This window comes from Coenobita brevimanus, chromosome 45 (assembly GCF_032717465.1).
Source record: "Coenobita brevimanus isolate Jiangsu-jjx chromosome 45, ASM3271746v2, whole genome shotgun sequence".
NCBI lineage: Eukaryota > Metazoa > Arthropoda > Malacostraca > Decapoda > Coenobitidae > Coenobita > Coenobita brevimanus.
In genome coordinates this window covers 19,663,401-19,687,022 of record NC_136998.1, presented here as the reverse complement: position 1 = coordinate 19,687,022, position 23,622 = coordinate 19,663,401, and the positions used below count along the sequence as shown (strand labels likewise).

Here is a 23,622-nt window from a genome sequence, read left to right as displayed (position 1 = left end):
CTCTTTTCAAGGACAGGCCTACTAGGAAAGTGCTCAGTGACATTGCCATAGGGCTTGTCTTGGATGCCACTGTGTCTAGTTTATCTAGCAGTGGAAGAGTTATCATGTTGCGAGGAAAGCCGAAGTCAGGGCCATGCGCACATGCATGAATACATCCTGCTTCGAGCACCAAAAGTTACTCATCTTCTTCACGTCCTTACTCACTGACGCAACCACCTGCAGACCTGGGGATGCTTTCATTCACGAGAAGAAGAGCTGATAAGTACGGTGGTCTTTAATTTGTTTCCCTAACTGCTATACTTTCTCAGATATGAATGTTTGAAAACAGGCTATTTTGGGAAATAGGCTTGTAGTGCGAGAGCAACCATGCCAAAATAATGTCGTTGACTAAGGGTTAAGGGGTTAGGTTGCAACATGAGTTTCAAAGTTCACTTTTTGGATTCGCATTTTGAATTGTTCCCCGAAAATCCTGGAGTGGTGAGTGAAAAACAGAGTGAAAGATTCCATAAGGATATTATGGACATGGAAAGAAGGTACCAGGGACATTGGCATGTCATTATGATGGCAGACTACAGCTGGATGATTCATAGGAACGCATCAGAAAATGTGTACAAATGAATGGCCACCAAACAAAGCTTTGGAGCAAAAAACAGAAGTTACAAGGACGATAGAAGTTTTATGTGACCAATGGAATATATTGTGTCACTTCCCTCATGTATATGTTCACAAAATTACATTGACTGAATATTTTTATTCTCACTTAATTTAGAAGAATAATGTATAAATCGACTGACATTCATAATCTGCTATATTTTAATTAAATTGGTTTTTTGTTTAATGTGATGTGATGGATACATTCTATTTTTTTGTGTTCATAAGTACAATAACAAATAGTTACTCAGGATTAAAACAATTATTAATGACTTTAAGGTTGCAGACTTGTGTAATATATTTAATCTTTCTTTCTCTTCTCCTAGCATGTCAGCCATGCATTCAAACCAGACTTTCTAGACAAGTTTGATCTGTGATCAGTGGATCAGGAGTGCATGAATTATGTTGACAGTAGCTGCTGTTCATTAACTGTCAGAACCTGCTCCTATGAATAATGTTGTGGTACAATTGAAAATTTTGCTCATGTGAGGTACTTTAGGTCTCATGCACCTATATCTGCCTCTGATGAGGTAAGCTCCATTCCTTTGGTTAAAGGATACTGTTTGGCTAAAGCTTTTGAATGACTTCAGAATCACTGCCATCACTCCCTTCAGGAGGTATGAAGCGCCTTTTGGATGGTTGGGCATGCTTCTTGCCCAGCTGGGCAAGAGGTGAGGGGGATCGGGTGATGAGGAGCAAGAGCGAGACTCCATGATGGCCTGAGTGTGACACAGGGATGAGGTAACGCGCGAGATGCCCAAGGGATACCCATAGTGGCCATTCATGAAACATGGACACACATATGGCACGAAAACAGAATGGAGAAATAAATATCACACGTACCTTCCATGATGTACGCCACAGTTGCCATCATACGCCTTCAGTGATGTGCAGTGTTTGATGCTCAATGGACCTGAGCTTATAATGGAAAAAAAAATGGATGTTTGATAATATGGTATTGTACTTCTCACAAACCAACAGAGCAAATCCTGATTAGTAAAATATGTGACCGATATTATACATGGCTATGTCGTGTCTTATTTGAAGTTGTGAGTCATCTCTAAACGCATATGAATGATGATTTAATCCATTAAGCTTTCATTTCTGTGTTCCCACAGTACACCAAAGGAACTGCCTGATGTCACCTCTTACCCGCATCTGTTTGCTGAACTGCTACGAGATGCCACATGGTCTCTGCAGGACCTGAAGAAGCTTGCGGGTCTCAATCTGCTGCGAGTCATGGCTAAGGTTGAGCAGGTGAGGCAAACCAGGCAGGTGAAGCAGGTCAAGCAATATGAAGGAAAAGTTATCATTATCATCATCTAGTGCGTCAATATGTACAATTTTTATGATCCGTGGGAACCGATATATATATATATATATATATATATATATATATATATATATATATATATATATATATATATATATATATATATATACATATATATGTATAGTGTATATATATATATATACACTATATATATATATATATATATATATATATATATATATATATATATATATATATATATATATATATAAATATATATATATATATATATATATATATATATATATATATATATATATATATCTATCTATCTATATATATATATATATATATATATATATATATATATATAAATATATATATATATATATATATATATATATATATATATATATATATATTTATATATATATATATATATATATATTTATATATATATATATATATATATATATATATATATATATATATATATATATATATATATATATATATATATATATATATATATATATATATATATATATATATATATATATATATATATATATATATATATATATATATATATATATATATATATATATATATATATATATATATATATATATATATATATATATATATATATATATATATATATATATATATATATATATATATATATATATATATATATATATATATCATCATCATCATCATCATCAGCCATTATAAGTCCACTGCTGAACAAAGGCCTCCCCCAACCTTCTCCACGAATTCCTTGGCTGAGCCAATCTTTGCCACGTTTTCCCTGCAAATTTCTTTATCTCATCTCCACCTCCTGTCTGGCCTTTTTTTGCTAAGCTTACCATCTCCTGGTGTCCAGTCAGTCAACTTCTTGCTCCATCGATTATCCCTTGTTCATGCTACATGGCCTGCCCACCTCCATTTCTGTTCTTTTATAACTTTTATAATATCTTGGACTTTAGTCTGCTCTCTCACCCAAGTTGATCTTTTCCTGTCTCTTAAAGATATTCCCAACTTTGACCTTTCCATTACTCTCTGAGAATGAATTAGTTTATTTTCCATCGATTTTGTCAGTTTCCAAGTCTCACAACCATATGTCATAGCTGGAATTATACATTCGTTTTATACTTTTCGTTTCATACAAACTGGCAAGCTACGTTTCATAATGCCTCTATGTTTACCGAAAGCTTTCCATCCAATTGTAATGTGTCTTTTTATTTCGCTATCATTATCTTTCGTTAATTTTAGTATTTGTCTCAGGTAATTGTACTCCTCAACTTCTTCAAGAATATCTCCACTTATTCTTATGACGCTCTTTGGTGTTTGAGGATTAAACATTACTTTAGTTTTACTCCGGTTCATCTTTAGCCCTACTTTGAGACTTTCTCTGTTCAGGTCATTTAACATTTCTTGCAAAGTCTCTGCTTTTTCTGAGATTAGGACAATGTCATCTGCAAATCTTAAATGGTTTAGCATTTCTCCATCTATGTTTACTCCTTTGTTTTCCCAGTCTAGCTTTCTGAAAATACTTTCTAGGCATGCTGTTAATAACTTTGGTGAAATTGTATCTCCCTGACGCACGCCCTTCTCAATCTTAATTTTCTCTGAGTCCTTATGTAATTTAACTGTAGCAGTTCCCTCCTTATGTTTTCGAGCAGTTTTACAATGTTCTCATTCACTCCTTGTTCTCGCAATGAATTTATAATTGCTATGTGCTCCACTGAGTCGAAAGCCTTTTCGTAATCAACAAAACCTAAGCACAGTGGTTTATTATATTCTGTAGTTTTCTCAATTAGCTGATTCATTGTGTGCAGATGATCAGTGGACGAATACCCGCATCGGAATCTTGCCTGTTCACGAGGTTGGTTTTCCTCCAAATTTGTAGCTATTCTTTTTGTAAGGACTTTAGTGAAAAGTTTGTAAATGACTGATACCAAGCTAATGGGTCGATAGTTACTAAGGTCTTTTGAGTCGCCTTTTTTATAAAGTAGAATAACAATTCCAATACACCATGTTTTGGGAATTTTTTTCTGTTTTATACTTTGAGTAAATAAGTGAGCAAGCCTATTTTGTACTTCTGCTCCTGCATCCAACAGTAAATCTGCTACTATTCCATCTTCTCCCGGAGCCTTCCCTCTTTTCATATTTTTAAGAGAAATATTTACTTCGTCTGGTGCTATCTCAAGTATTTCACTTGTGTCAGCAAAAAAGTTAGCTATTGGTACTACTGTCTTTGATGCATACAGTTCTTTGTAAAATTCTTCAACTTGCTTCAGCATCATATCTCTGCATTTAATGGTTTACCGTTTTTGTCTTTTAGTGATGTAATTTGTTGCTTTCCAAGTGCCATTTTATTTCGGACCTGTTTCAGACTTTTTCTTTTTTTGATGGTTTCTTTGATTTGATCCATGTTTCTCTTTCTTTTTTCTTCTCTTTGTCTTTTGTTGGTAAGCTTATTTAATTCCGCTCGTTCTATTTCATCTTTCTTTATTTTTACTTTCATTACCTTTCTTTTTTTCATAAGCTCAAGTGTCTTCTCTGAATACTTCCTGGCTTTGGTTGTATTAGGTTTTCCTACTACCTCCGCTGATTCATTTAGCACTTTTGTTAGTTTGTCATTCAGCTCATCAATGTCACATTCAGCTTTACTGAGAGCCTGAAATCTGTTCCTTATTTCCAACTGAAAAGCTGCTTTGTTTTCGCCGACTTTTATTGGGCATATCTTTTTGTCTTTAATCATCTTATTTCTTTCACTTTTGAAATTGAATCTTGCTGTGCAACCCACCATTCTATGGTCACTTCCAATATTTACTTTGTTGACAACTGTGACATTTGTGATTGTGTTATTCTTATTTGGTATAATGAAGTCGATTTCATTCTTTGTTTCTCCATTTGTGCTTCTCCAGGTCCACTTTCTCCCTGTTCTTTTGTGAAAGAATGTGTTCATTATTCTCATGTTAAACATTTCTCCAAAGTTTACCAACATTTCTCTCTTTCGTTCCTTTCTCCCACTCCAAATTTTCCCATACATGCTTCTCCATTATTTGATTTTCCAACTTTTGCATTGAAGTCTCCCATGAGTATAGTATAGGTGGTCTTTTCTTCTTCCAAAATCTGGGAGATGTCATCATAGAATGTTTCAATTTCTTCATCTGAGCTCTGAGAAGTTGGTGCATATACTTGTATCACTTTCAGGGTATATTTTTTGCACAGTCTAATTACAACCACTGCTGCCCTGTCAGATGCACTGCTGAATTTAACAATGTTGTCTGCAAGATTTCTATTAATTAGAAATCCTACAACACCAACTCTTTCATTTTCCCTTCCTCTGCAGTAAAATAGGTGGCCACTGTCATATATATATATATATATATATATATATATATATATATATACTGTATATATATATATATATATATATATATATATATATATATATATATATATATATATATATATATATATATATTGCCAGACGCCTTAATCCCGTTCGGGTTGGCCACAAACAAATCGCCTCCACATAGCCCTGTCCCCCGCCATTTCACTACCCTGCTCCCAACTCACACCCACTTCTCTTATATACCTCTCCACCCCATCCCTCCATTTCATCCTCGGCCTCCCCCTCCCTCTTTCCTCCTCCACCTCACTCACATACACTCTATTCGTCATTCTTTCACCCTCCATCCTCTCCACATGGCCAAACCACCTCATTGTATTTCACCTAACGCTTCCTATCACATCCACATCCACACCACAGCGCTCCTTTATATCCTCATTTGTCAGCCTGTTTCTCCATGTGACTCCACAGGCTCCCCTTAAATAACTCATTTCCATTGCTCTCACTCTTGACTTGTGTCCTTCCAGCAATGTCCAAGTTTCACTTCCATACGTTAGAGTTGGTATCACAATACTGTCATGTAGTAACTTTTTCACTTCGATGCTCACTTCCATGCTTCTTATTACTGCTTTCAAGGAACCAGCAACCTTTCTTCCCTGCTGTACCCTTTCAAGCACTTCACCCTCCAAACCTCCATCCTTACTCATCACACTACCCAAGTACTTAAACGTACTCACATTCTCCAATTCCTTACCATCCAACCTCGCTGTACATTCACTGACTTCACCTCTCTCAAAGACCTTCACTTTACTTTTCCCTACATTCACCTTTAGATTCCGTTTCTTACACACTCTCCCAGACTCATCCACTAAGCCTTGCAGCTCTCCTTCGTCTTCACTCAGCAACACAGTATCATCTACAAACATCAGTACAGGGAGTTTCCAAACACTACCCTTTCTCACCAAGGCACCCTCCAACATCCACAACCCTACCATGTACCTCTTTTATTACCCCATCCATGTACAGATTGAACAACCATGGAGACATGACACATCCCTGTTTCAACCCAACCATCAAAGAGAAAAATTCACTCAGTTCACCATCCACACGCTCTGCAGCCTTAGTACCATCACACACTCTTCACAGAATTCAGCAACTTCCCATCTACTCCATATATTCTTAATATTTTCCACAATCCTTTTTGTATCCACCCTGTCATATATATATATATATATATATATATATATATATATATATATATATATATATATATATATATTACCAATCTCTTTAATCTTGTAAGGGGCAGCCACAAACAAAACGCTTCCATGTCACCCTGTCCCCCGCCATTTCACTGCCCTACCCCCAGCTCTCACACACCCTCTCCAATATACCATTGCACTCCATCCCTCGAACTCATCCTCGGTCTCTCCCTCCCTCTTCCGCCCTCCACTTCGCTCATATACACTTTCCTCGTTAGTCTCTCGCTCTCCATCCTCTCCACATGTATGTGCAGACACACACACACACACACACACATCTCTCTCTCTCTCTCTCTCTCTCTCTCTCTCTCTCTGTATATATATATATATATATATATATATATATATATATATATATATAGATATAGATAGATAGATAGATGGATTATGATAGATATAGATATAGGTATAGATATTACGGTGTTTCACAAAAAGAATAATAATGATAATTTTTATCCTCATTAATTATTACCCCCTGGGGGTAGGGGGGGTTTTCAAGAATACTCCCCCAGTATCCCTGCTTGTCGTAAAAGGCGACTAAAAGGGTTGGCCGAGGGTTAGTGCCCCTCCCCGGAAGACAACTAACTAAAAAAACAAACAACAAGCCTCGGACAAGGACTGACCAAACGATGACGACCAAGGACCGGACAAAGGACATGGTAACTGGAACTTGGAATGTAAGGGGAGCGAATCATAATGTGAGAGAGAGATTGTCCAGGTGCTTGAGGGTGCGAAAGTGGATGTATGTGGAATAACTGAAACAAAATGGAGAGGAGTAAATGTGAGAGAATGGGAGTATGGATGGGGTATATGTGCAGGAGTAGGTGAGAATGAGAGGGCAAAGGAAGGAGTATGTATAGTTGTGAGTAAAAGATGGAAGAGGAGCATAAGACAGTATGGATCAGTTGGGTCAAGGATTGTGTGGGTAAAGTTGAAAGTTGGAATACAAATGTGGGCGATTGTGTGTGTGTATGCACCAACGCAAGATCGTGCTAGAAGAGTGAGAGAAGAGTTTTGGACAAATGTAGAAGTGTGCATGGAAAAGTTTGGAAGGAATGAAAGAGTGTTTTTGATTGGTGATATGAATGGCAAAGTTGGGAATGTGAAGGTGGATGGAATAGTTGGTGAGTGGGGTGTGCCTGCTGAGATAGATGAGAATGGGAGTGCGTTAGTGGACATTTGTGCTGGGAGGGGGTTGGTGATAGCCAATACTCTCTTCAGGCATAAAGTGATCCACAGGTATACATGGCGAGTGATGAGAAGGGTGGGTGGTGAACTGAATGAAAGGAAGGCAATGATTGATTATGTGTGTGTGGATGAAAGGATGCGAAGATGAGTAATGGATGCAAGAGTTTTTAGAGGTTGGGGGAGTGGACTTTCTGACCACTACTTGGTGGTAGCCAGAATTAAAATTCAAGTAAGATGGAGGAATAGAATAAGGGAAAGACGAGAGGAAGGAGTAGTTGCAAGGAGAGTGGAAAGGTTACAAGAGGATGAGAAAAAGGCAGAATATAAGAGAGAAGTGGAGGAACGATTGGGCAAATATGAATTGGAGCAGATAGGAGATGTGGAAGGTGTGTGTAGGATATTTACAGAAGACATATAAGGAGTAGACTGTAGCACCAGTCGAGCAGGGCAGTACTCCCGAGGTGGATGGAAAGCTGATGACAGAGAGTGCTGGAGCTCCCGTTTCATCAGCCCTCAGGACTAGTTCCTGACCATCCCCCTTTGCTGAACTTTTTCAGTGTTTCAGTTACACAGAGAGTAGGCCAGCATGCTCTCCAGTACAAATTTCTCTAACTATCTTCACCAAACTACATGCACAGTACACACTACATTTCCTATTCAAAATTCACCAAAAATGGCGTCAATTCACCCAGCCTCGGAGTCCCCAGGGGGGGGAACATAAATGCCCCCGCCATCTGCCCCTCTCCTGGTGACGACTCGAGGTGCCTGGAACCACTGTCTGACTCTCTTCTTCTTCATTTCTGCAACATTCGCGGCCTTTCATCTAACTTTCGCTCTGTTGAGCACCACCTCTCCTCCTCTAAACCTCACCTTCTTTTTCTAACGGAGACTCAGCTGTCTGAGGCAACTGACAGCAAACCCTTTTCTGTATCCTCCTACTTTCTCTATACTCATTTCAAAGCAAAGGTAGCTGCTGTGTATACATAAGCAACGACTTAACTTGCTCTCGTGTTCCTGAACTTGATTCTTCTGAATTCTCTACACTCTGGCTTCGGCTTTCCTGTCATTCTCTGACTAAATATATCTGTGCTGTTTACTTATCCCCTAATTCTACTGACTCTCAAAAATTCTTCGACTATCTTACTTCTACGATGGAACACATTCTGTCCATTTCTCCTTTCTCTGAAATCTCCATTCTTGGAGATTTCAATGTTCACCACCACCTTTGGCTCTCCTCTCCTTTCACGGATCCACCTGGTGAACAATCCTACATCTTTTCTATCCTTAATGACCTAGAGCAGCTTGTACAGCACCCTACCCGTATCCCTGACCGCCTTGGAGTGAGCTCCAACATACTTGACCTCTTCCTCACAACTAATCCTTCTGCCTACTCTGTTAATCTTTTCTCTCCATTGGGCTCCTCCGATCACAACCTTATTACCTTAACCTGTCCTATCATTCCGGTACGGCCTGTGGACCCTCCAGGGAAACGTCGTCTGTGACATTTTGGAGCCGCGGACTGGGTGGCCCTTAGGCAGTACTTCTTTGATTTTCCCTGGAATGATTATTGCTTCCATGGCCGTGAGCCATCTGAGTGTGCCTTGCGCATTACATAGGTTATTCTCTTGGGCATGGAAGCATACATTCCTTTCTCATATCCTTTGACTAACGCAAGAAAGCCTTGGTTTAATCACGCTTGTTCTAATGCTGTCTGCAACAAGGAGAAGGCCTACAAAAGGTACCGGAGCCAACCCACCCCTGAATCACATAATCTTTACATTTCTGCCCGGAATCGTGCTAAGTCTGTTCTTCGCTCTACTAAAAATAACTTCATCCATACTAAATGCCCTCAACTCTCCAACTCGAATTCTTCCCGCTCCTTCTGGCACCTTGCCAAAAATCTTTCTAACAACTTTACCTCATCATCCTTCCCTCCTCTTTTCTACTCTGATGGTTCTGTAGCTATTTCTTCTACTGATAAAGCAGATCTCTTCGCACACACTTTCTCCTCCAATTCCACCTTAGACGATTCCGGTGCTGTTCCTCCATCACTTCCCCCCTCTGACTTCCTCATGGCTGACATTAAAATTTCTTCAGTTGATGTATTTTCTGCCATCACTGGCCTCAGTACTAACAAGGCATATGGGCCTGATGGGGTCCCTCCTGTTGTTCTCAAGAACTGTGCTTCTGTGCTTACACCCTGCCTAGGCAAACTATTTCGCCTTTGTCTGTCAACTTGTACCTTTCCTTCTTGCTGGAAGTTTGCTCTCATTCAGCCAGTCCCAAAGAAGGGTGACCACTCCCAACCCTCCAACTATCGTCCAATTGCTTTAATGTCCTGTATTTCAAAAGTTTTCGAGTCAATTCTTAATAGAAAAATTTTAAGACATCTTTCCTATCACAACCTTCTTTCCGATCGTCAGTATAGGTTCCGTCAGGGACGCTCCACTGGCGATCTTCTCACCTACCTTTTAGACTCCTGGTCATCCTCCTTTCAGGACTTTGGCGAAAGCTTTGCCATTGCACTTGACATCTAAAAGGCTTTCGATCGAGTCTGGCATAAATCTTTAATTTCCAAACTGCCCTCCTACGGTTTCTATCCTTCTATCTGTGCCTTCATCGCTAGCTTCCATTCTGGTCGTTCTATAGCCGCTGTTGTAGACGGCCATCGTTCTTCTCCTAGATCTATCAACAGTGGTGTTCCTCAGGGCTCTGTCCTATCACCAACTCTCTTCCTTTTATTCATCAATGATCTTCTAAGCTGTACATCTAACCCTATCCACTCATACGCTGATGACTCCACCCTTCACTTTCCATTCGGTTCCCGCAACGCCCATCTCAACAGTTACTTCAAGAAACAAGGGATGAGCCTATGGCACACCTAATGTCTGACTTGGCTCATATCTCTGACTGGAGTAAAAATAATATGGTTGTCTTTAATGCAACTAAGACTCAGTTCTTACACCTATCAACCCGACAAAATCTTCCACAGGTATACCCACTAATGTTTAATAATATTCAGCTTAATCCTGCTTCATCCTTGAACATGCTTGGGGTTTCATTTACTCGGGACTTATCTTGGAATCATCATATTACATCTCTTGTAAAATCTGCTTCCAAGAGATTGGGTGTGCTAAGCCGACTCCGCTCTTTCTTTACCCCTGCACAATTGTTGACTCTATACAGGGGTTTTATCTGCCCCTGTGTGGAGTACAAATCTCATGTGTGGGGAGGCTCCCCTCATACAGCTCTTCTCAATTGGGTGGAGTCAAAGGCTTTTCGTCTCTTTAACTCTCCTCTTCTTACTGACTCCCTTCAACCTCTGTCTCTTCGCCGCACTGTTGCATCTTTATCTCTTTTCTATCGCTACTTTAATGGTCACTGCTCCTCTGAACTGTCTGCTTGCATTCCTCCACCTCTACGACGGGCGCGTAGCACCCGTCTGGCAGCAAACTCTCATCCCTTTTCTGTCCAGCTCTCTAATGCAAGAGTTAACCGTTACTCCCAGTCTTTCATTTATGCAACAGGTCAGCTCTGGAACTGTCTCCCTCTGTCTGTATTTCCTGCTGCCTATGATGTCCAGTCTTTCAAATGTAGTGTGTCCAGGCATCTCAAAATGATCGAATCTTGAATTTGGCTCTCTATTGTATTTTGTTTTTCTCTTGGAGGGAACTGTTACTGCGGGCTCATGGCCTTTGGTTCCTTCTTCCTCACATAAAAAAAAAAAAAAGCATGTGATGTGGTGTGTGGAAGGAAGAGAAGACGGAGGGGGGGGTGCAAGGAACAGCGTGGTGGACCGAAGAGGTGAAACAGGCTGTGGCACAAAAGAAGAAAGCATACAATGAATGGATGAGAAATAGAGGCGTGGAAGAAGTTGAGAGGCGGAAGAGAGAGTTATATGTAGAAAGAAAGAGAGAAGTGAAAAGATTAGTAAGAGAGAGTAAGAAGAGAGTGGATGAGGAATTTGGAAGGAATTTGAGTGTAAAGAGGAGGGACTGTAAGAAAATGTTCTGGAGAGAGGTGAAAAGAGTAAGACAGGGTGGAAGTGAAGTTAGCAGGGGAGTGAAAGATAAAAATGGTAGATTACTAGTGGAGAAGGGAGAAAAAGTGAGCAGATGGAGAGAGCACTTTAAGGAATTGTTGAACGTACAGGATGGAAGAAATGCAAGTATAAATGGCTGGGGAATGGCTAGGAGAAGGAGGGAGGTGAGAAGACAGGAAGAAATCAGTAGGATAGAAGTTGTGGAAGCAATGAAGAAAGTTAAATCGGGGAAAGCCCCAGGAATTGATGGAGTGTGTGGTGAAATGCTGAAGCATGGGGGAGAGATAGTAGTAGAATGGATGTGGAAGATGTGCAGATTGGCCTGGGAGCAAGGTAGAGTCCCGGAGGATTGGAAGTCAGGTATAATTATTCCCTTGTACAAAGGAAAAGGGGAAAAAGAAGTGAGTGGTAATCATAGCGGCATTTGTCTTCTTAGTATAATAGGAAAAGTGTATGGTAGGATACTTATTGACAGAGTTAGAGAAAGAACAGAGAAATTAGTTGGAGAAGAACAGGGAGGCTTTAGCAAGGGAAGAGGTTGTGTAGATCAGATATTCATTCTTAGATCTTTAGTGGAAAAGTTTCTAGAGAAGGGAAAGAAGTTGTATGCGGCTTTCATGGATTTGGAGAAAGCATATGACAGGGTGGATAGACAAGGATTGTGGAAAGTGTTAAGAACACATGGAGTAGATGGGAAGCTGTTGAATGCTGTGAAGAGTATGCACGATGGTGCGAAGGCTGCAGTGCGTGTGGATGGTGAACTAAGTGAATTTTTCTCTTTGAAGGTTGGTTTGAAACAGGGATGTGTCATGTCTCCATGGTTGTTCAATCTGTACATGGATGGGGTAATAAAAGAGGTATAAGGTAGGGTAGTGGATGTTGGAGTGGCCCTGGTGAGAGAGGATGGTGTTTGGAAACTCCCTGTACTGTTGTTTGCAGATGATACTGTGTTGTTGAGTGAAGACGAAGGGGAGCTGCAAGGCTTGGTGGATGAGTTTGAGAGAGTGTGTAAGAAACGGAATCTAAGGGTGAATGTTGGGAAGAGTAAAGTGATGGTCTTTGAGAGAGGTGAAGTCAGTGAATGTACAGCGAGGTTGGATGGTGAGGAATTGGAAAATGTGAGTACGTTTAATTACTAGGGTAGTGTGATGAGTAAGGATGGAGGTTTGGAGGGTGAAGTGCTAGAAAGGGTACAGCAGGGAAGAAAGGTTGGTGGTTCTTTGAAAGCAGTGATAAGAAACAGGGAAGTGAGCATGGAAGTGAAAAAGTAACTACATGACAGTATTTTGATACCAACTCTAACGTACGGAAGTGAAGCTTGGACATTGTTGGAAGGACACAATTCAAGAGAGAGAGCAGTGGAAATGAGTTATTTAAGAGGAGCCTGTGGAGTCACATGGAGAGACAGGCTGATGAATGAGGATATAAAGGAGCGTTGTGGTGTTGATGTGGATGTGATAGGAAGCGTTATGAGGAACACACTGAGGTGGTTTGGCCATGTGGAGAGGATGGAGGGTGAAAGACTGACGAAGAGAGTGTATGTGAGTGAGGTGGAGGGGGGAAGAGGGAGGGGGAGGCCGAGGATGAGATGGAGGGATGGGGTGGAGAGGTATATGAGAGAGGGGGGTGTGAGTTGGGAGCAGGGCAGTGAAATGGCGGGGGACAGAGCGACTTGGAGGCGATTTGTTTGTGGCCACCCCAAACGGGATTGAGGCGTCTGGCAATAGATGGATAGATAGAATTATTACATTCATTTACATGAACTAAGGACATACACAAAAAGTAAAGACTATCTCAGTATTTAGGAGTCCCGCAAATTAAGTAGTAATTTGACTCGCATACAAAAACACGGAAACTACGACATCCTATAGATTTCTTTTCATTCTAACATTTCTGCTTTCGTCTTCTCGATCATCTTTCCGTGCTTTAACACCACCTTCAGGAGGTATTGCTTGTCTTCTTCATTTGTAGCAACTAAAGAATTGAACTTTGCAACCAGCGCCATCCCCCTTTCTGGGTAGTCGTTGACAACCGCCAGGCATGAGGCGCGTTTTAGTCCGAGCTCGAAATTAGGGTCATCCTTCCAAGCCACTTGAGGCTTCTCCAGGAAGGATGAATCAATATCCACTGCTGTGAAGAGATCCCTGGTCTCTGCTGTAACAAAGTCTCCGAGTCTCCAAAGAATCCAGACGCTTCTTCTCGAGGTGCTTCATTCCCTTTTTTGAGCCTGGCTTGCTAAGATTGTCACACATACTTTTTTAAGATCCTATGATTTTAGCCCTCTGTCAAAACAGGCTAGTCCAACCAGGGTGGCCGACAGATGCCAAAGGTGGCGATTTAATGCTGTGGTCCTCTGCTTTGTTGAGCCGCAGAGTGCCGTCTTCTTCAATCACTTCCGGATTCTGCGGAAACTCCAGATCCACACGAGGAGCTAACTGAGCAATATCTACACGAAGCCAAGCCTTGGCATACACCAGGGCAACAAAGAGACAGATGTTGGTGATGCCTTCGAACTAACATGGCATCATGTTGAATTATTTTGAAAAAGAAAAGTTTTGAGCACGTATATAGCCTTTTTCATCCACCTGGCCCAGCTATAGGCTCCCGGTTTTCGGATTGGAGCCAGTTCAACATACTTTTTTTTTTTTAATCCTAGGAAGAAGGAGCCAAAGGTCAGGAGCACGCAAACTATTCCTTCTAGGAAAAAACGAAAACAATACAAGAGAAAACCAAATTCAAGATCCGATCATTTCGAGATGCCTAGACACACTGCGTTTGAAAGCCTGGAGATCATGGGAAACAGGAAATACAGACAGAAGTAGACAGTTCCAGAGCTGATCTGTTGCATAAATGAAGGCCTGGAAGTAACGGTTAACTCAAAAGGGATGAGAGTTTGTAGCTAGACGGGTGCTACGCCCCCGTCGTAGAGGTGGAGGGATGCAAGCAGACAGTTCAGAGGAGCAGTGCCCATTGACGTAGCAACAGAAAAGAGATAAAGATGCAACAGTATGACGAAGAGACAGAGGTTGAAGGGAGCCAGTAAGAGAAGGAGAGTTAATGAGACGAAAAGCCTTTGACTCCACCCTATTGGGAAGAGCTGTATGTGAGGAGCCTCCCCACACATGAGCGTTGTACTCTGCACAGGGGCGAATAAAACAACTGTGCAGGGCTAAAGAAGGTACGGAGCCAGCTTAGTACACCTAATCTCCTGGAAGCAGATTTTACAAGAGATGTAATATAATCTTTCCAAGGTAAGTCTCCAGTGAATGAAACCCCAAGTATGTTCAAGGATGATGCAGAATTAAGCTGGATAATATTAAATATTAGTAGGTACTCCTGTGGAAGATTTTGTCGGGTTGATAGGTGTAAGAACTGAGTCTTTGATGCATTAAAAACAAGATTGCTTTTACCCCAGTCAGAGATACTAGCCAAGTCAGACATTAGGTGTGCCATAGCCTCATCCCTTGTTTGTTGAAGTAACTGCTGAGATGGATGTTGCGGGAACCGAATGGAAATTTGAAGGGTGGAATCCTCAGTGCACGAGTGGATAGGGTTAGATGTACAGCTTAGAAGGTCATTGATGAACAAAAGGAAAAGAGTTGGTGATAGGACAGAGCCCTGAGGAACACAACTGTTCATAGATCTAGGAGGAGAACAATGGCTGTCTACAACAGCGGCTGTAGAACGACGAGAAAGGAAGCTATAGATGAAGGCACAGATAGAAGGATAGAAACTATGAAAGGGCAGTTTGGAAATTAAAGATTTATGCCAGATTCGATCGAAAGCCTTTCAGATGTCAAGTGCAATGGCAAAACTTTCGCCAAAGTCCCGAAGAAGGATGACCAGGAGTCTGAAAGGTAGGTGAGAAGATTGCCAGTGTAGCGTCCCTGATGGAACCCATACTGACGATCAGAAAGAAGGTTGTGATAGGAAAGATGCTTTGAATTTTTTCTTTCAAGAATTGACTCGAAAACTTTTGAGACACAGGATGTTAAAGCTACTGGACGATAGAGGGTTGGAAATGGTCACCCTTCTTCTGGACTGGCTGAATGAGAGCAAACTTTCAGCAGGAAGGAAAGGTACAAGTAGATAGACAAAGGCAAAACAGTTTACCTAGACAAAGTGTAAGCACAGAAGCACTGTTCTTGAGGACAACAGGTGGAACCCCATCAGGCCCGTATGCGTTGTTAATATTGAGGCCAGTGATGGCAGAAAATACAGCAGCTGAAGAAATTTTAAGGTCAGCCATGGGGAAGTCTGAGGGGAGAAGTGATGGAGGAACAGCACCGGAATCATCTAAGGTGGAACAGGAGGAGAAAGTCTGAGTGAAGAGATCTGCTTTATCAGTAGAGGAAATAGGTACAGAACCATCAGAGTAGAAAAGAGGAGGGAAGGATGATGAGGTAAGGTTGTTAGAAAGTATTTTGGCAAGGTGCCAGAAGGAGCGGGAGGAATTCGTGTTGGAGATTTTGAGAGCACTTAGTACAGATGAAATTATGTTTAGTACAGCGAAGAATAGACTTGGCACGATTCCGGGCAGAAACATAAAAAAGATGTGATTCAGGGTTGGGTTGGCTCTGGCACCTTTTATAGGCCCTCTCCTTGTCGAGGACAGCATTAGAACAAACATGATTAAACCAAGGATTTCTTACAGTAGCCAAATGTTATGAGAAGGGAATGTATGCTTCAGTGTCCGAGAGAATAACCTCTGTAATGCGCAAGGCACATTTAGATGGCTCCCGGCCATGGAAGCAGTGATCATTCCAGGGAAAATCAATGAAGTACTGCCAATCAGCAGCTCCAAAGTGCCACAGTTGACATCTCTTTGGAGGGTCCACAGGCCATACATGAGCGATAGGACAGGTTAAGGTAATAAGATTGTGATCAAAGGAGCCCAACGGAGAGGAAAGATTAACGGTGTAAGTGGAAGGATTAGTTGTAAGGAATAGGTCAAGTATGTTGGAACTCCCTCCAAGGCAGTCAGGGATATGGGTAGGGTGTTGTAGCAGCTGCTCTAGGTCATTAAGGATAGAAAAGATGTAGGCTTGTTCACCAGGTGGATCAGTGAAAAAAGAAGAGAGCCAAAGGTATTGGTGAACATTGAAATCTCCTAGAAAGGAGATTTCTGAGAAAGGAGAAATGGATAGAATGTGTTCCATCGTAGAAGTAAGATAGTCGAAGAATTTTTGATAGTCGGTAGAATTAGGGGATAAGTAAACAGTGCAGATATATTTAGTCAGAGAATGACAGGAAAGCGGAAGCCAGAGAGTAGAGAATTCAGAATAATCAAGTTCAAGAACACGAGAGCAAGATAAGTCGTTGCTCCCAGAAACGAGAATCAGCTGTAAAATCTCATAGTCATCGCATGGCTGGTTAGTTAGGAGAGACTCCTGTACAACTTGAACAGTTTGTTCACAAAGTGCTGCCAACGTTGTGCAGACAACATTCCTCTCTGGAGTGTCCAGTGCAGTAGTTACAAGGGAAAGATCACTATGATTCCAGGACTTCTGAAATCACTTAAAAATTGCGATATCTGGTCCTGAAGACAGCCCCATTTCTGCCTGAAGCACATGAGCAAGCACAGTTTCACATATATGATGTCTGCATGCTAGATGGAGCAACTTTCGGCCCAGAACGTCTTCAATCTTTGCACAGGCACTGGGCAGAAGTCCGGTGTTACATGTTGTGGTGTCAAAAGAAAGACCAATGTGCCTACCTTATAGGTTATGCTGTCTCAGCAAATTCCAGCACATATGAGCAATCTCAGATCCAGTACCTGCATCAACTTTTGGGACTCTGAGAAGTTTCTCCTGGCCATTAGCAGATACCAAGACGACATTTTGATCCACTGTTCCTTCACCTGTAATATCAGACAGAATCTTCCCATCAAAATGCAGAATAATGGGTTCTCCTACACGCAAACTTTCTTCTAGGTAAGCTTCTATGACATGCAGTCTGAGAGACTGTCATGCCCGGTACATCATGGAAGGAGAAATAGATCTGTCAAGTCGTGACGCAGTGATTTCGCTACGATAGCATATGACATTGCTGCATCACGATGTGACAAGTTCATCTGATCAGATGCAATGGAGACTTCATTTGATATCAAATTCTTCGAGCCCTTGGAAGCGGGCAGAGACGTGCAAGTGACTGCTTCGAAATTAGGATTATCATTCTCTGAATCCGTGGCCGAAAAAGTGCAGTTTCCTGCGTCACTGTTGGCATGTTCAGTGGCCTTCTTCACTCGCTCCTCTTCTTTTAACCGTCTGTGCTCACTTTACTTCTCTCGTTTCCTCTTCCTGATTTCCTCCTTGTGCAGTTTTGCATCCACTCCCACCATGCTACTCTCTGATGGGTCCTCCTGTTGGCTCTGGTAGAAGAGTTTGTCCTCATTTTTCTTCATCATTGCGAGGGCATTGCGTGGCCAATATAAAAAATCTCGTTCTTCAGCTCTGACTGGAACATTTCTTGTACACAGAATGATTCTTGTTGTTTCCTGCGGTTTTTTACCAGTTTATCGTGCCACGCCAAGAGAGCATCTTGCCAAATGTATTGTCTCCCCTCATGGTAGGAATCTTGGCTCTGTGCCAGAATGGAAGAATGGTGTCCAGGCAGAGGTTCAGACAATTTGTTCTACCCAGCTTATGCTGTGTTTAATGATATTTCACTTTCTTAAAACTTGCAGTTTTGTTGGCAAACAGCAACCTAAAATGTCTGCACTTGGCTGTCCAATCAACCACACATCAGAAATGCTTCCAGTGTCCATCGCACCGCACGCTGATAACTTTCCTGGTTGAGTGCTCGTTACATAGTAAACTGTAAGTTTGCAGGGCCAATAAATGCGCCGTATCATGTCAAAATTTGTTCAGACACCTTTTCACATCCAAACGAACACAGGCATCAACAAGGATCAAGTGTTTTGCAACATTCAATATATAAACTAAGCCCTGTGAAACACCCTAATAAAATACGTATATATATATATATATATATATATATATATATATATATATATATATATATATATATATATATATATATATATATATATATATATACAAAAATCATTATTGTTCACTATTTTTCTGTTGATCTTTTCGAGTTTTCTTACACATTGTTTTACACTATGATTCAGGTTGTAGATAATATGTCCAAGATCCATGTCGTAACTATATTTTATTAATTATTTATTTTCATTTTTCGTAGGACGTTTCGTGTATCCTTACACATCATCAGCGACTGTAATATAGATACAATACACTATAAAACATGACATATACAACATAAACCTATACAATATATATACTGAAATGTACAACAACGACTAATAAAAGTGTAGAGTTACAAGAGTATGGATAAAAGAGACAAACCCTTTAGGTGAAGTCAAGTATGAGCTACAGTTAAAAGTGTATGGATAAAAGAGACAAACCTTATAGGTGTAGTCAGCTATGAGCTACGTGGTTGACTGCGAAGGTTGTATGGGTGAGTGGGTGTTTGTGGCTGTGTAGTGTTGCCAGTTGTGTTATTGTGTGTGTAATGTTCATTTGTAATTGTCGCTGCTTGTGGTCGGGCCTTTGTGTATTTAAACAGTTTGAGGGTACGATCTAGTCCGGTAGTTTGGTTGTTTATGGCCGGCGTGTTTTCACGTATGAGAAGTGCTTCTGCCAGTTGTAGTCTAATGTGGTCATGACATTTTTTTATTATATTAGTATTTTCTATTAGAACTTGTCTGTTTATTGATGTGTGATGTTGAGTCATATGATCTTTTATAGAACCGGATTGTAGGTGCATGGTTAAATGTCTGCTGATACAGCTTACCGTCTGGGCAGCCCCGACGGTAAGCTGTATCAGCAGGTTAACGGAGTCAGCATGGGTTCACCCCTGGGCCCAACATTTGCTGCCTTTTACATGTGTCACCTAGAAAACAAAGTGTTAGAAGATACCAACCTGCGTCCAACCACGTATTGTCGCTATGTTGATGATATCTATGTGGTCGTTAGAGACGAAAACCACCTTAAACAACTAAGAACTGCCATGGAACATAACTCAATATTAAAATTTACTTATGAGATTAGTACAAACAATAAAATCCCTTTTCTTGATGTATTAATAGAAGAGGAGAATGGTAACTATAAAACCTCCGTATATCGTAAAGCTACGGACTTGGGTAGATGCCTTAATGCTGTGAGTGAGTGTCCGCAGCGGTACCAATTGTCAGTTATCAGGTCATACTTACGTCGTGCTCATAGGAACTGCTCATCGTGGGAACTCTTCCACTCAGAAGTAACTAAATTAAAGCAGATCTTAATTAACAATGGTTATTCCAATCCAATAGTTGACAGAGAAATATGTCAATTTATTTCAAAACAAGTCTCAACCACAAATGTCCAACCGCTTCCCCATACTGTTACCCACAATGTGTATTATGGTAATCAGATGTCCCCTGCTTATAAAACGGATGAACGTGTACTTAGAGAGATTGTGACACGTAACACATCATGTGTTATCCCCTCAGACAAGCTCAGTTTAATTATTTACTATAAAAACAGGAAAGTTAGCAACATGATTATGAAAAACAACACAGCTCGACAAACCAACAAACTTCAACATACCAATGTAGTTTATGAATTCACTTGCCCACACGAAGGTTGTAAACTTCGTCACATGAAATATATTGGTATGACCACAACCACACTAAGCAGACGTTTAACCATGCACCTACAATCCGGTTCTATAAAAGATCATATGACTCAACATCACACATCAATAAACAGACAAGTTCTAATAGAAAATACTAATATAATAAAAAAATGTCATGACCACATTAGACTACAACTGGCAGAAGCGCTTCTCATACGTGAAAACACGCCGGCCATAAACAACCAAACTACCGGACTAGATCGTACCCTCAAACTGTTTAAATACACAAAGGCCCGACCACAAGCAGCGACAATTACAAATGAACATTACACACACAATAAAACAACTGGCAACACTACACAGCCACAAACACCCACTCACCCATACAACCTTCGCAGTCAACCACGTAGCTCATAGCTGACTACACCTATAATGTTTGTCTCTTTTATCCATACACTTTTAACCGTAGCTCATACTTGACTTCACCTAAAGGGTTTGTCTCTTTTATCCATACTCTTGTAACTCTACACTTTTATTAGTCGTTGTTGTACATTTCAGTATATATATTGTATAGGTTTATGTTGTATATGTCATGTTTTATAGTGTATTGTATCTATATTACAGTCGCTGATGATGTGTAAGGATACACGAAACGTCCTACGAAAAATGAAAATAAATAATTAATAAAATATAGTTACGACATGGATCTTGGACATATTATCTACAACCTGAATCATAGTGTAAAACAATGTGTAAGAAAACTCGAAAAGATCAACAGAAAAATAGTGAACAATGACTACGCCTTGGTCTTTAATGATTTTTGTATAAAAGAAAACATTCTGCCTAAATATACTAATATATACTAATATATATATATATATATATATATATATATATATATATATATATATATATATATATATATATATATATATATATATATATATATATATATATATATATATATATATATATATATATATATATATATGGACATGAAAAGGATCGCGACATGGAATGTAAGGGGTGCGAATGACGAGGTGAAAGAGAGAGACTGTCCAGGTGCTTGAGGGTGTGAAAGTGGATGTATGTGCAGTAACTAAAACTAAATGGCGAGGAGAGAGTGTGAGGGAATGGGAGTATGGATGGGGTATATGTGCAGGAGTAGGTGAGAATGAGAAGGCAAAAGAAGGAGTGTGTACTGTTGTGAGTAAAAGATGGAAGAGGAACATAAGAGAGTATGGATCAGTTGGGTCAAGGATTGTGTGTTTAAGATAGAAAGTTGGAATACAAATGTGGGCGATTGTGTGCGTGTATGCGCCAACGCAATATCATGCAAGCAGAGTGAGAGAAGAGTTCTGGACAAATGTGGAAGTGTGCATGGAAAAGTTTGGAAGGAATGAGAGAGTGTTTTTCATTGGTGATATGAATGGTAAAGTAGGGAATGTGAAGGAGGATGGAATAGTTGGTGAGTCGGGTGTGCCTGCTGAGATAGATGAGAAAGGCAGTGTTTTAGTGGACATTTGTGCCGAGAGGGGGTTGGTGATAGCCAATACCTTCTTCAGGCACAAAATGATCCACAGGTATACATGGCGAGTGATGAGAAGGCTGGGTGGTGAACTTAATTAAAAGAAGGCAATAATTGATTATGTGTGTGTGGATGAACGGATGCGAAGATGTGTAATGGATGCAAGAGCTTATAGAGGCTGGGGGAGTGGACTTTCTGATCACTACTTGGTGGTGGCCAGAATCAAGTTCCAAGTAAGGTGGAGAAATAGAAGAAGGGAAGGACGGAGGGAAGGAGTAATTGCAAGGAGAGTGGAAAGGATACAAGAGGATGAGAAAGAGGCAGAATATAGGAGAAAATTGGAGGAACAATTGGGCAAATATGAATTGGAGCAGATGGGAGACGTGGAAGGTGTATGCAGGATATTCACAGAAGAAATATGTGCAGCATGTGATGTTGTGTGTGGGGTGAAGAGAAGATGGGGGGGGGAGTGCAAGGAACAGCGTGGTGGAATGACGAGGTGAGACAGGCTGTGGCATAAAAAAAGAAAGCATACAATGAATGGATGAGAAACGGGCGTGGAAGAAGTTGAGAGGCGGAAGAGAGAGTTATATGTAGAAAGGAAGAGAGAGGTGAAAAGATTAGCAAGAGAGAGTAAGAAGAGAGTGGATGATGAATTTGGAAGGAATTTGAGTGTAAACTAGAAGAACTGTAAGATAATGTTTTGGAAGGAGGTGAAGAGAGTGAGACAGTGTGGCAGTGAAGCTAGGAGGGGAGTGAAAGATAAAAATGGTAGATTACTAGTGGAGAAGGGAGAAAAAGTGAGCAGATGGAGAGAACACTTTAAGGAATTGTTGAACATAGAGGATGGAAGTAATGCAAGTATAGGTGGCTGGGGAATGGCTGGGAGAAGGAGGGAGGTGAGAAGACAGGAAGAAATCAGTAGGATAGAAGTTGTGGAAGCAATGAAGAAAGTCAAATTGGGGAAAGCCCCAGGAATTGATGGAGTGTGTGGTGAAATGCTGAAGCATGAGGGAGAGATAGTAGAAGAATGGATGTGGAAGATGTGCAGATTGGCCTGGGAGGAAGGTAGAGACCCGGAGGATTGGAAGTCAGGTATAATTATTCCTTGTATAAAGGAAAAGGGGGAAAAAGTGTGTGGTTATCATAGGAGCATTTGTCTTCTTAGTGTAATAGGAAAAGTGTATGGTAGGGTACTTATTGATAGAGTTAGAGAAATAACAGAGGAATTAGTTGGAGAAGAGCAGGGAGGCTTTAGGAAGGGAAGAGGTTGTGTAGATCAGATATTCGTTCTTAGATCTTTAGTGGAAAAGTTTGTAGAGAAGGGAAAGAAGTTTTATGCGGCCTTCATGGATTTGGAGAAAGCATATGACAGGATAGATAGACAAGGATTGAGGAAAGTATTAAGAATATATGGAGTAGATGGGAAGTTGTTCAATGCTGTGAAGAGTATGTATGATGGTGCTAAGGCTGCAGTGCGTATGGATGCTGAACTGAGTGAATTTTTCTCTTTGAAGGTTGGGTTGAAACAAGGATGTCATCTCTCCATGGTTGTTCAATCTGTACATGAATGGGGTAATAAAAACGGTACAAGGTAAGTTAGTGGATGTTGGAGTGGCCCTGGTGAGAGAGGGTAGTGTTTGGAAACTCCCTGTACTGTTGTTTGCAGAT

At 40.6% G+C, this 23,622-nt stretch overlaps 1 protein-coding gene across 1 annotated transcript in view; it reads left to right on the top strand.

Moving 5' to 3' along the window:
* The window catches only part of LOC145398454 (dipeptidase 1-like), a 560,071-nt gene that overhangs the window by 510,522 nt on the left and 25,927 nt on the right, over positions 1-23,622 (top strand). The window contains exon 9 of the mRNA XM_080271334.1: positions 1,770-1,908. Coding sequence (XP_080127460.1) covers positions 1,770-1,908 — 139 coding nt within the window. The remainder of the gene's footprint in view (positions 1-1,769; positions 1,909-23,622) is intronic.